Source organism: Gymnogyps californianus, chromosome Z, assembly GCF_018139145.2.
Source record: "Gymnogyps californianus isolate 813 chromosome Z, ASM1813914v2, whole genome shotgun sequence".
Taxonomy (NCBI): domain Eukaryota; kingdom Metazoa; phylum Chordata; class Aves; order Accipitriformes; family Cathartidae; genus Gymnogyps; species Gymnogyps californianus.
In genome coordinates this window covers 54791230-54803608 of record NC_059500.1, presented here as the reverse complement: position 1 = coordinate 54803608, position 12379 = coordinate 54791230, and the positions used below count along the sequence as shown (strand labels likewise).

At 34.2% G+C, this 12379-nt stretch overlaps 1 protein-coding gene across 1 annotated transcript in view; it reads right to left on the bottom strand.

Annotated features, from left to right (window-relative positions):
- Positions 1 to 10139: 10139 nt before the first annotated feature.
- RFX3 (regulatory factor X3) overlaps positions 10140 to 12379 on the bottom strand; it is a 63977-nt gene continuing 61737 nt past the window's right edge. The window contains exons 15-16 of the mRNA XM_050912796.1: positions 11506 to 11548; positions 10140 to 10671 (exon numbers count right to left, since the gene is read on the bottom strand). Of these exons, the coding sequence (XP_050768753.1) occupies positions 10433 to 10671; positions 11506 to 11548 (282 nt within the window). The 3' untranslated portion in view covers positions 10140 to 10432. The remainder of the gene's footprint in view (positions 10672 to 11505; positions 11549 to 12379) is intronic.

Genomic DNA, 12379 nt, shown 5'->3' with positions numbered 1-12379 from the left:
ACAAAAACCACCTTAGAATGTGACAAGTGCTGTAACACAAAATTAGGTTTGAATTTCACAGTCTTTTCCAGTTAGACTGCTGTGTCTGCAGAGCCCCATTGCTTTTAAAGTAAAAAGCAACTACAGTTACGATCCTGCTTAGTGGGTTTAAAGGTATAGGATCTGGTGGTATTAAATGAGAAAAGTTCTTTCTCTTCCAGACATCACAATAAGCTTTGTCTATAATGGATTAGCTACTTGACCACTTTTTTATTTTCTAAAGAATAAAAGTCCACCCAAACTTTCAGGAATCTTAAATCAATTAAATTCCCTTTAATAGAAGGATAAAAAAGCTTACCTGTGGTACCTTACTCAGCATAGTTAGATATTTTGGCAATTTTGTCAGCAGAAACATCCTACGACAAGACATTTTCTTGTCTATCTGTAATGCAGCTGGTTTAGTAGAAGCATGAATTTGATTTGGATTTGCCAAAATAAGTGAATGGAAGTAAAGTGTACAGATAGAAGGATCATGCTTTCCAAAGACACAAAAAATGGACTCCTCTACCAGAAGTCCACAGGAAGGGAATGATATCTTTTATATGGCGATGATTAGCCATATTTATGCATAAAACATTTTTGTATTTCACACATACAGCCAAAGTAACTTCAGAACTATTCAGTGTTTCCTTCCTGTGGAAAAAATGCACCTTTGAAAGCTCTGAGGATAAGTATGGTTGCAAAAGCTATTGTGTATCACATCTGTGACCATAATAGTCACATGCTCTCAAAGTCCTTTCAGAGAGGTCTGCCTTGACCCTATAGCAAGAAGACAGCTGCACCTAAAAAATGTGAGAGAAAGCGTCAGGCAGCTCTGTCTGAGCTCCAAAACAAGCAGCATTTGGGGGCATCTCTTTCATGCAGAGATGAGATTCACGAGTTAGGTGGGGGCATTATTCCAACAGTTGAGCAACATCAAAGTGACCGCTTTCCTACTTGCTATGTCATGCTACCGACCTGAAATGACTTTGATATCATGCTGGTCACTGGTGGATCCTGGATAGAAGTCTGTCTTCTGTGACCTTGAAGCCAGTGAGAAGATCCATCAAGAGCCTGGGGAGCGTGCTTTAGCTCCAAGCCTCCCTTTGTTGGTGAAAGTGGGCTTTCCAGTCTAAGGCTGTCCCATTTCTTTGCTATGTTACTTACTGCACCTTTTGATTTTGGCTGTTTGGCTTTCTTGGGTGAAACTGGAGGAAGAAGGGGAGTCTAAACTTTTCTTAGGCATCAGAAACTGTTGAAAACCAGGGAAATAAAAGGATAAAGTGATTGCTACCATTCTGAGCAAAAGTCACCTTGTCACCACATGGGCCAGTAAATTCAATGCCTATGTTGCAACTACACAATTCTTTGTGACCCTAACTTCAATCAATGTGTTGTTCTAGCAGCTTCTTCAGCTGTTTCTGCAGTCTTTCAATACTGGTGGAAGACAACACAACCTCAAATTACAGCTTCTGCAAAGGACCCGTTCACGAACCCTTCTTCTAAAGTACATACTAAAGGGTATTCAGATATTCCTGTTCACAATACTACTACCGGTAGCTCTCTTAAACTGTAAACTCAAGTATTGTAAACATGCTTCTGCCAGTAATACTTCATGAAAGAAGATGAAGAATCTGAGCACTCTTGTGCTTTCAGCAAGTTGTCAGGACTTTCTAACCAACAAATATCTCCAGCAGCAGAGACATTAGTACAGACCACTTTTAGCAGCAGTTTGAGCGAAGGTGGCTAAACCAGAACTCTGCCAGGACACTATCTATTAGTGTGGCTCCATTTTGGGAAAGGTAACATCCAGCTGCAAAGAGAGAACAGCTTGAGGCAGCAATTTGTTTATACCACTTCCAGCTAGATCTCCGAAAGTATGTCTGATTTATTAACTACTAGTTACTAAATAAGTACTGACCTACTATGTCTGCCCTAAAATCTGATAATGAAAGCAGCAGCAGATTTTGTGTGCAGTGTGCCAGTGGAAAATGTCTATATGCAGAGCGATTCTTACTAGAACAGTTCTGCTTATAAAATTGCTTAGAATAAACTGTCATCAGCAGCACATTGTTGTCAAGGAGGGGTTGTTTTGTTTTTTGAATAGAAAAGTCCTACTGGTTAGGTTAATTCAGGTATCGGGGAAGAACATATACAATGGGATTTAGCAAAATTTGGAATGATCAGCATTTGGACTTGGAGATCAGCAGAATCAAGTCAGAATAAAAACTCCCTCTAGCATACTGTTAACAGTGCCAAAAAAGGATCAAGGTTTCTTCCTTGCCTTGGTCAGACGCCTTTGTGGAAGAATAACGGGCTTATATTTCAGGTGGTTTTTGGCATAGACCTTGATATGGAACTAAACAACTGATGCACATTGGATTGCTGCAGGCTGAATGACATTATATATAATTGAAGTGAATGCTTTAGATAAGTCAAATTAAATACACTTAAAATAACTTGATATAGAATGTGTATTACTTATTTGATATCATTAACATTGTGCAGAAAATGAGCTTACAGAAGTAACAAAAATAAGCTTCACTTACAACCCTTCTTACACTCGTGTTTTCTTACAGTACCCAGTATTTCCAAATTTCTCCTACATTTCAGCTATGCTTCATGCTTTGAGGTCTGGATTGTAGTAATTTGGGATGCTGAACTAAACTTCCATTGGTTAACTAATTAAACCGCTTTAATTAATATCAACAGCAGCAGAGGTTGAATTCTGCAGGGTCTTCGTGGTAACACTATTGGTGGAAAAGAACTGAGTAATGTAGCCTGTTGGCTATATCAACTGTTAGTTGGTGTGAGATCCCTGTAGAGGGAGATGTCCCTCTATAGATTGTTTTCTTGTGCATGTGTGCTGGAGCAAGACCTATTAGTCTCAGCAAGGCACCAGCTAGACAATGAAGTCTTAGTCTTGATTAGCAAACCAATTAGGAGTATTCTGTAAACACAGGTGTGGCTGGTCACTGGTTTAGAAAATCTATAGTCTTGTTTGGTAGGATGCATTGCAGGAACCAGTATTGTACCTTACTAAGCTTTTGGTCTTTATTTGAAATTAAAGGATAGGCAATGACTGGACCATAACTTAAAGCTGAATTTCCTGACAAAAATAAGCTTTAGGATGCACCTTTTCTATCTTTACCCCAGTTTTGTGTGAAATACCTGTTTTAATCTTGGTATCCAATAGTAATTTTGATATTCTAGCATCTATTACTTGGTGAGTCCTCCCCAGTTAAGATACCAGTCTGCATTTCTTTATATGAAACTGCCTGCAACACGTACTAGAGACCCATAAGATATATGACCCAATAAAATTAGGCCTTTGTCTATGTTTTGTGAAACATCCAATGCATTAGCATACTGCAGAATATTTAGAGCAAAACTTGCACAAGTAGGTTGTGCTGGTAATTGACAGCACTAATTCCTGGAGGGCAAAGTCTGCATGCTCCCTCACCGACAGCTGTTAACTAGCTAAATCTGTAATGGGAAATTATTGTTAATACTGAAATTAATAAGTATTTTACTATTTGTATTTACTGGGAATGTGACAGCTACTTAATGGAATTGACACTTCAAAATATTAGTTTCTTTTGCAGTCTGAGACATACTCGTAGTTCTGTTGCTGCTAAATAAAAAATGGCAGTCCTATTTAAAAGGCATAAATTGAAATAATTTTTCTCTCAAAATCAATAGTACCACAATCCAAAATATCTGGCTATATAAAAACTGAAGCAATTCAGATATGTTTGTAACAAGAAAACAAATTTATTGATTTTAAAAGACAAGACACAATTTCGTTTTGAAAAACACAAGAAAGCTAGCCTGAGTTCAAGTCTGAAATATTCAGAAAAATCCTACTGTCTTTAGTATGTTCCAGTCATTTTTTTAAACAACACACTAAAAGTTAATATATATTTTTATAATTATAAAAGTTCCCCAGTTATTGTACAGTACACAATACAAATTGCCCACAAACTATTATTTAGCTCCTGCCAGTTTTGAGAGGACATGATATACTAAAAGATTTAGCATTTCTCACAAAAATCACATCAGGAAATACATATTTACAAAATCAAATACATTATACAAAAAAACCATCACGTTATTCTGTAAAGATGTCTTCTTTAAATAATTAAAAAGTATATTCAACTGTAGTCCAAAAACTGGAAAAGAACATTACATTATCTCACACATACAATCTACAAAAAGTTGCTTACCTCATTTACATAATATATTCAGTCAACTGGAAAATAAAAGTTTGAATATGTCCTAGTGTTATGATGTTTTCTGTGCTGTGGGACTGAATAATGTAATCTGCCACTTACTAAGTGAAATTTAAATGATGGCACTTAAAAAAAATACAGTATAAAATAAATGCAACAAAGGAAGTTTTCTAGAAGGTAAGAAAGCCCTGAGTGATGATAAAATTACTGATTGGTAGCTCTAGAATTAACCTAATTAAAGTTTACCACCTCAGGCACAATTTTCCAAGTTTTTGAAAGGCACTCAAAGTTTCTTCAACAGCCTCATTGGTTATTAACTGTAAATCCAAATTTTCAGTGAAGATGAGTGGAGATGGGCAACTTGCTTTGGTACAAAGTGGTAGTTTCCTAGCATATTTTCAATTGCTTAATTGGGTTACTTTAAGATGGATATTTAATGTTTAAATACAAGGCAATCACTTTAATATTGTATTGAAGGAAACTTTACTTGGGGAACCCTTTAAGTATTCTTTGTGTAAAAGGCTCTTGCTGGTATCAGTGAGTCAAAAAAAATAGAACTGAGTTCCTGGTAAATACCAATCCATGCGAGGTTGTTCCTCCAAAGTCTAAATTCCTCTTACAAAGACATCTATTATTTCAGAGTAAAATTCATCCAGAACGGAAAACTCCTGTAAGATGTTTGCACCATAATCAAGAAAGTGCTTAAGAACATACAAAGAACATTTTCCTGATTTAGATTTAAGTGAGGCTCATTTGATGCTCATAGGCTTGTTCTGGGCCTTCTTTTCTACAGTGAATTTCAGCCTTAATGAGCGATCTACAAGAACAATTCTTACCAAATGTTTAACTACTCAGGGCTTCCAATCCCAAAATGCTAATTTATTTTTTCCAACGGGAAAAGGAAAAAAAATCAGAATAAAACAAGAGTTAAAATGATAATTTTCAAACTAAGGCATATTTTACTTCAAACAAACACTAGGCAGTCACTTTGTAAGTGGCTTTTACTGTTTCTTAGTTAAACTGGTAAATTAAACTCAGGTCTACTGGCACATAAAATCACTAGCAGCAATGATCAAGGCATGCAAACTCAGAAGCATTTACAGTAAATTATGAATAAAAAAAGTTGTTAAATTAAAACCCTTTGAGTATTGCATTTATGTTATTTATGCATGAATTTGCATTAATTGGCTAAAAATGTTTACAACTTACTTGCACTATACTACTGACGTAATTCCATTAAATAACTTAAAGTGAGACCCTTTTTTTGCCTTCAGCTAGACTTAAATAAGTACAGCTGCACTTAGTGTTTGCTGACTGATTGATATTGCAAGAAACCAGTAGAAAATGCATTGTACTCTCACTTAGTAAGGTGGCATTTCTATCTGTAAGTTCAAAGAATCTCTACTTGCTACTACACTTGTTCCCTTGTTCTTGTAAGCAGTATTTCTAAGAACAAAGGGGCTTTTTAAAATGGCAAAAGGCTTGTGCAATTTCTAGGTTGCTTTTAAAATTCTGACATTCAATAAGGGCCATCCAAACCGTACCCCTGTAGATGAAGATGAATAAAATACCTTCATCTTTTAGCTAGTCATTATTGCAGTGACTGAGTTTTAAAAGGAATATCAATATAATCGTGCACTTTTTGTTCTTGTTTATCAAAAACACTGCCAAAAATTTCAATGCAAACATACCAAATATTCTGCAAAATTTATTATTCTTCACTAAGCCTTCTTCTAATCCTAAAGATTCTCTTTTACAGTACCAGAGTATGTCAATACTAACCTACCTCAAGAGATTTTCAAAATAGTCTGAATATATTTTCTAAACCTTTATCTTCTAAAGGCATCTTAAAGTGGACAACTTCATATCTGTAGAAACATATGTTTGATTTTCTTTATGTATTTATGCAATTATGAAAACAAGGGAGCTGAAGTACTGTTTTCTATTAGACAGTACACATCAATGGCAGTGAATATTTTGCCTACATCTATTAAGCTTCCTATAACAAAACCATTCCTGTATAGTATGCAAGCATTTACTTTAGACGTAATTAAAAAAAATTCTACAACACTATCAGCTATTTCAAAGTATATGTTCAATGGACTAATTAAATTATCTAAAAAGCTTTGTTCCCATCATGTTACTTACAATGCTCAAAGGGTTAATGCAAGGCATTATATCAAATTAATTTTCTAATACTAGAACTAAGCACTGTGTGTTTATGCTTCTATTCCAGTTTTTATTGTTTGTTTGTCTTAAATCACCAAACAAATTAGCAGAGATACTAGAATTCCATTTATTGATTTGTTTTAAACCATATACAAAGAGGACGTCCTGTTAGAGAGTCAAGGGCCCAATTTTCAGAAATTCATACTGCTCTCTTAAATGAATGTTTTAAACTCTGAAATTATTGTTGTATACTTATATTACTAATAAATCTATTTTTCATCAGCACTTTTATGGCTATCAATGGTTGTTTTTATTTTGTAAAAACATTCTGAATTAAATTGGATTGCAGTGCATCTCTAATATAAATTTTTTTTTCTGAACAGTGCAGATGTCAGTTGGTGAGAATGACAAAGATATCAGATCATTTCTCCTAGGGAAAACAAGGTGAACAAAATAAGTGTTTTAGAAATTTAAAAATACCTTGCTTTAAATTAAAATTGTACATAGACCTATACATTCCTGAATGACAGAACATTATCTATTTTCTTATTTTTGAACTAAAGGCAGTAATGCTGTAAATCATCATTTTATAGGTAAATAATTTAAAATCTATTTTCCAAATTTTTATGAAACTTTTTTAAAAAGAAGGTGCTTAGAGCATGCTACAGTACAAGAGCAAAACACAGAAATAATATTGAAAACAGAAAAAAAAAAGCTTTAAAACTGACTTACCATGAGAAAGATGAAAATGTACCAACAAATTTTAATAAATACAAAACTTTTGAAAATTGGGCCCTGTGTTTTGAAAAGGTAGTTCAACAATACCCATTCCCCCACACTGTTCACTGTGCTATTTGTGCTAATGGGGGAAATGCCTCTAAAATAATTATTTTGGATTCCATGTCAAGATTAGATAAAAGACACAAACCATGTCAACTCTCATAATGTCTACCCTGTGGGTACGTGCTACACCTCTCCAGAGCACTAACAATAGACTTCAGAGCTGGTGTGGCAATGTATCCGCATGCTACACATTATAGAATATGGACTGAGGTATTCGTATCTCTGCAGTTTAATGATTACTAAAACCCAACTATTAAATAGCAAGAGTGTGCAAAATGTTTTATCTAAGTGTTTCACTAAAATTTTAGTAAATGTAAAAACAAAACAGAAGACCCCCAAACCTGCAAGTATACAACACAGCTTACAGTAACATAGTTCTTCTAAAAAAATCTGATAAAATCTTTAGAATTTAAGCATAGGAATACAGACTGTATTCAGTTTTCTGAACCTGGGATAGTTCCAATTTTTTTTGATAACTCATTGTTTTTAGAAGCTACGAAATACATTCCATTTTTGTATTCAGATTTTTGTTCAATTTTGTTTTGCACTTTGTGAACAGTGAACAACTGAGTGGAGTGGGGAGCTAAATTATGAAAGATACTCAGGTCCCACCTTTTTTAGCAATCTAGATTTACCTATTACAATCGTACTCTTTTCTCAGCAACAACAAATCCAACATTAAACCAAGAAAGGACAATAATAAGAAAACATTATAGGTCCGTCAACACAAAAATTGAAACAAGTACTACAGCATTAAACTGAAAATGAAAAAAAAAATGTTGAATTATTTCACTTTATTTTACTTGTAAACATCTTATAATGCACAATGAAGGGGAGTAAATATTTATCACAGCTTAGTTTTAGCATTTTTGGTGAAGGGTACAGATGTGCTGATTTCCAAGGGAAAATCAGGACACACTGAGCAATGTATGTGAGAACAAAATCTGTAATGAGATTCAGTGCATTTATGAGTTTAGAAATAATGAATATAAACCTCACTTTCACTTTTTACTGAGGCAAAAGCCATCTGCTGACATTAGTAGGAATTATGCCTACACAGAATGAGCAGGATGGGTTCACCTCCCAATTCTGCAAAGGAATTAAAATTTAATTTTGTACACCAATAATGTTAGGACATTTTAGTTGATGTGCAGCTGTATTTGGAACATATGTAAACTCTAGCAACAAACTTGTTCGCTATAAATATGCTGTTCATTTTACATGCTCTTCTCCCATTTGGTATATATGACTTTAAAGTCATTTTCAGACACACTAGATAAACCAAAATAAAAGAATCCCTAATTTTCTTACACAGTCTTTTCTGTAAAGTTGATCTTTTTGTGCTCTCCTTCACTTTTTGGCTTTTTTGCTTATTTAATTCCACTATTTTAGTGTAGCAAATTTACGTGTCTGCATAATGAAATGTTTCAGAAGAAAAATTTGAGTTGTTTAATGTCAATTAATATGGTATCTATGAACTGTCATTATTTAACCATTAAAATGTAGTATCTGGCTGATAACCCACAAAATATAGAAATTGAAAACATGCACTGCATTATGTACCTGCTCATTTATTTCTTTTTAGTTTTTAAAATTAAAAGTAGGCAAGGGTTTAGAAAATATATAATCATGCCTGGGAATATGGTCAATCTATTTTGACATTTGAAGTTGGTATTAAAGCTAGTTTTGCTTTCCAAATTCCCAAGCAAATTTTATTTGTAATAAAGTGAAATCCAGCTAGAAACAAGAAAAAATAGGTTTATTGTAATTCTAAGAGGGATATTAAAATCACTTAATAATAAAAAACTCCTTTTATTCTTTTGAAGGCTATGTAACCTGTCCTTACTTCTTAGGGAATTTGAAAATGACAGGCACACCTTGTTGAATTAATTTAAGAGTTAAGAATAACAAAAAGTACTAAGTCTTAGCTTCAGTTCTGTTTAAGGCACCATGTAATAGCCGAGGTACAATGATCCCTGATGTACATTCTTAAATGGCAATGGTCCATCTAGCCACCTATTCAAATTCTACACAATTGGGAATAAGTACAAGTGAGGTGTGCCAGTTACACTGCCTTATCTAATTTTTGTAAAAATTTAAATCCACTTTAACAACAAGGAAATATTTTTGAAAGGAAAATGATGCAGGTTGCTACATTCCTTGCATTCTATAAATCATCTTTTCTAAGAGCAGCAGATTGAACCACTAGTAGGAAAAGACCTGGAATAGAAGAAAGTCATCCAAATGGAATGTTTTCCTGTATGTCCAGTTCAGCATAAGTAGCACGTACACTTAAAATTAATAATAATAAAGTCACTTCTTTTTTAGCTTCAGTTTCTAACAACTACAGTACCACTCAACAGCCAAAAGCACCTGTTCAGTGGCCCCACATATAGAATCAGTAGTCTTCAAAACAGAGGAACTGGTATGCAAATAATATCTGGAACTGTTGATTTTAAAGGAAGCTTGAATTGTTTACATGATGGTCAGACAATTAGGTACGTTTATGACGTACACATTACCACATGCTGTTACAATTCTGTCATTTAAACTCGCTTCTTGCTCACAGAAAGAAACTAGGAGATCTTCTCAACCCTCCAGCATTATTACAAAAAATCCCCCTGAATGCTCACAATTTTATCAAAATAGTGTCTTCTCGTTGTCCAATGAAAAGCACCTTTTATAACAAATTTGATACATCTGCTGTCAAATAAGTATGCCTCCAGTGTAAATCAAAGAAAATAGTTCTTTTGATATTTCACAGAAGTGCATCTAATTAAAAATCTATCTATATGAAATCATCATCATAACTAATAATTAACATTAAAATATTTTTAAAAAACTATGAAAAAATTTAAATTATTATAAGAGGACAAAAACATTAACATTAAGCTTTGCAAAAATCTTCCTTGCATTTGATACTAAGAAAACTCTTCATATTGAGCGGCCAATGTAAAATGATTCTGTTTACAAAAAAATCTCTTTTTTTTTTAAACAGATCTGGCAAAATACATACACCCATTCCATTTAACAACTCCAATAAAATAATGTTCAGCACAGCTAAAATTTGACAACAGTCAACCTTCGGACTTATTCTCTTTATTTTTTTTTTTCATATTAAACCCAAAGGGCTAAGGTAATGGGGTGTGTGTCGGAGGGGAAGTTTCATATTAGACTGCAGTATATGTATTTCCAGTAGCACTGCATTGTCTGATAGTCTGAGTAGTTGCAACAATGTGCTCATTATGAATTGGGTTCAGGAGGTTCTGCTGTACTCCACTCTCAAGCACTGGCTGCATGCAGCCCACCTGGAACGCCTGGTTTAGCTCTGTTTTCTCCCTCTTGGGTTGTGGCTCTCCATTTTCATCCAGCTCTTCATCTATTTCACTTTCAACTTCGCTGCCCTCATCTGCACAAACACACCACCATGAAACTAGCACAAAGGGAAAAAATTCTAATACAAGGCCCTTTAATTTGCAAATAATACTTGAAATACAAAAATACAGGGAAGACTAGCAATCTGATAAAGCAAAAACTGAAAATTTAAAATTTTAATGGAAAAAGTCAATTATTATCTCAAATAGGTAAACAGACTCTCAGATTTGATCACTTGAGATCAAATGATAGAGTATGTGGAAAAAAACCCTGCAATCTCAAAAACAATCTCTAACGATGTTAACTTCATATAGCAAAATGCCTCTCATCTCTAAGACATGATGAACAAAAGAGTTGTTACTCTTAGTTACAGATAGGGGAACTGAGGTGAAGAGATTTGAGGTGACTAATTTCTTTCTGTCCTCTTCACTGACAAGTTATCTGACAACTATTTGCATCAAATTCTGCCTTGTTCACTTAGCAAAACATTTACTACAGATAAACCTACATAAGCATACTCCTGTCTTTCTTCCCACAGCTGTCACCCTCCTCTGTCCTATCAGATACAACTAAATTTTGTGGAAAAATTGGAATATTTGTGTCAACAATAAACATCTTTAAAATATATTCTTATTTTAAACCAAACCTACAATACTCTAGTCATTATTATATGCTGCATATTACATAGATAGCTTATTGTATCCATATAATATATTAATGTATCCGTATAACATATACATGCACTTTAAAGCATTATACAGCTCTAAATTCTGTTTTACTGTATTTTTAAAACATAAGGACTTATTTTGCTCAAAAAGACACATTAGCTTTATACAGAATTATACACTGGAGAGATTAAAATGCTTACCTTTATCCATGTTGCCAGGGGACACAGCATTTAAATCACCAAACTGCAAAATAAACAATAAAAAAACTGGACACAGTCTTAAGCAAATGTGAACTTAGAGTATCTGTGATGGACCAGATCTGTGCTCCACTGGTTTCAGACTAGCATTCAAATGCATGGTCTTGGCTGCAGCCACATCCACAGTACAGCAATTCATTTTCCATTCCATCCTAGTCTTGTGCTTATTAAGACAATTATCACTAAGTAAACCCTCAAAAATTACAACGGGGAAGTACAAACTTTTTTAAGATTACTTCATCAGAGCCTTTGTTGCTTGAAGTGAGCTACTTCTGTGTTGTATAAAGCCATAAATTATGACGGATATCCATTCTGAACTGCCAATATTTTAACCAAAAGCTCTTTTTAAAATTTCACAGAGACAACTTTAATTGTGCTGGAACAAAAATGGTGTGTCACAGTGTTGCCAATCTACCTGTAAGGTAGATGAAAGGCACTGCTGAGAAAGAGTTTACAGTCTGGTCACCAATTTACTTACATCAAAAAAAGACCTTTTCAGAAAAGTTGCTCACAAGAGAGATGTACAACCTTCCTCCCTTTCCTTCTCTGAATCCTCTAAGCTTCTCTTAAATAAGAATTGGCAGAGCAAAATGCCATCAATGAATCTCAAATGAAAGGAGTACATTATTTAGATAAATACATTTCTAACCATAAATGATAGTATCAGTCTTTTTCAGAAGAATTTTGCCAATACCTGTGTCCAAAGCTGGGAGAAGAGGAAGGGAGAAAAATGAGAATGCTTTTCTCAGCTGCAACACCAGTTTATACTGTCTTACGGTGTTTGTCAGACCATAGACTTCCTCATTTTATTTCAGTC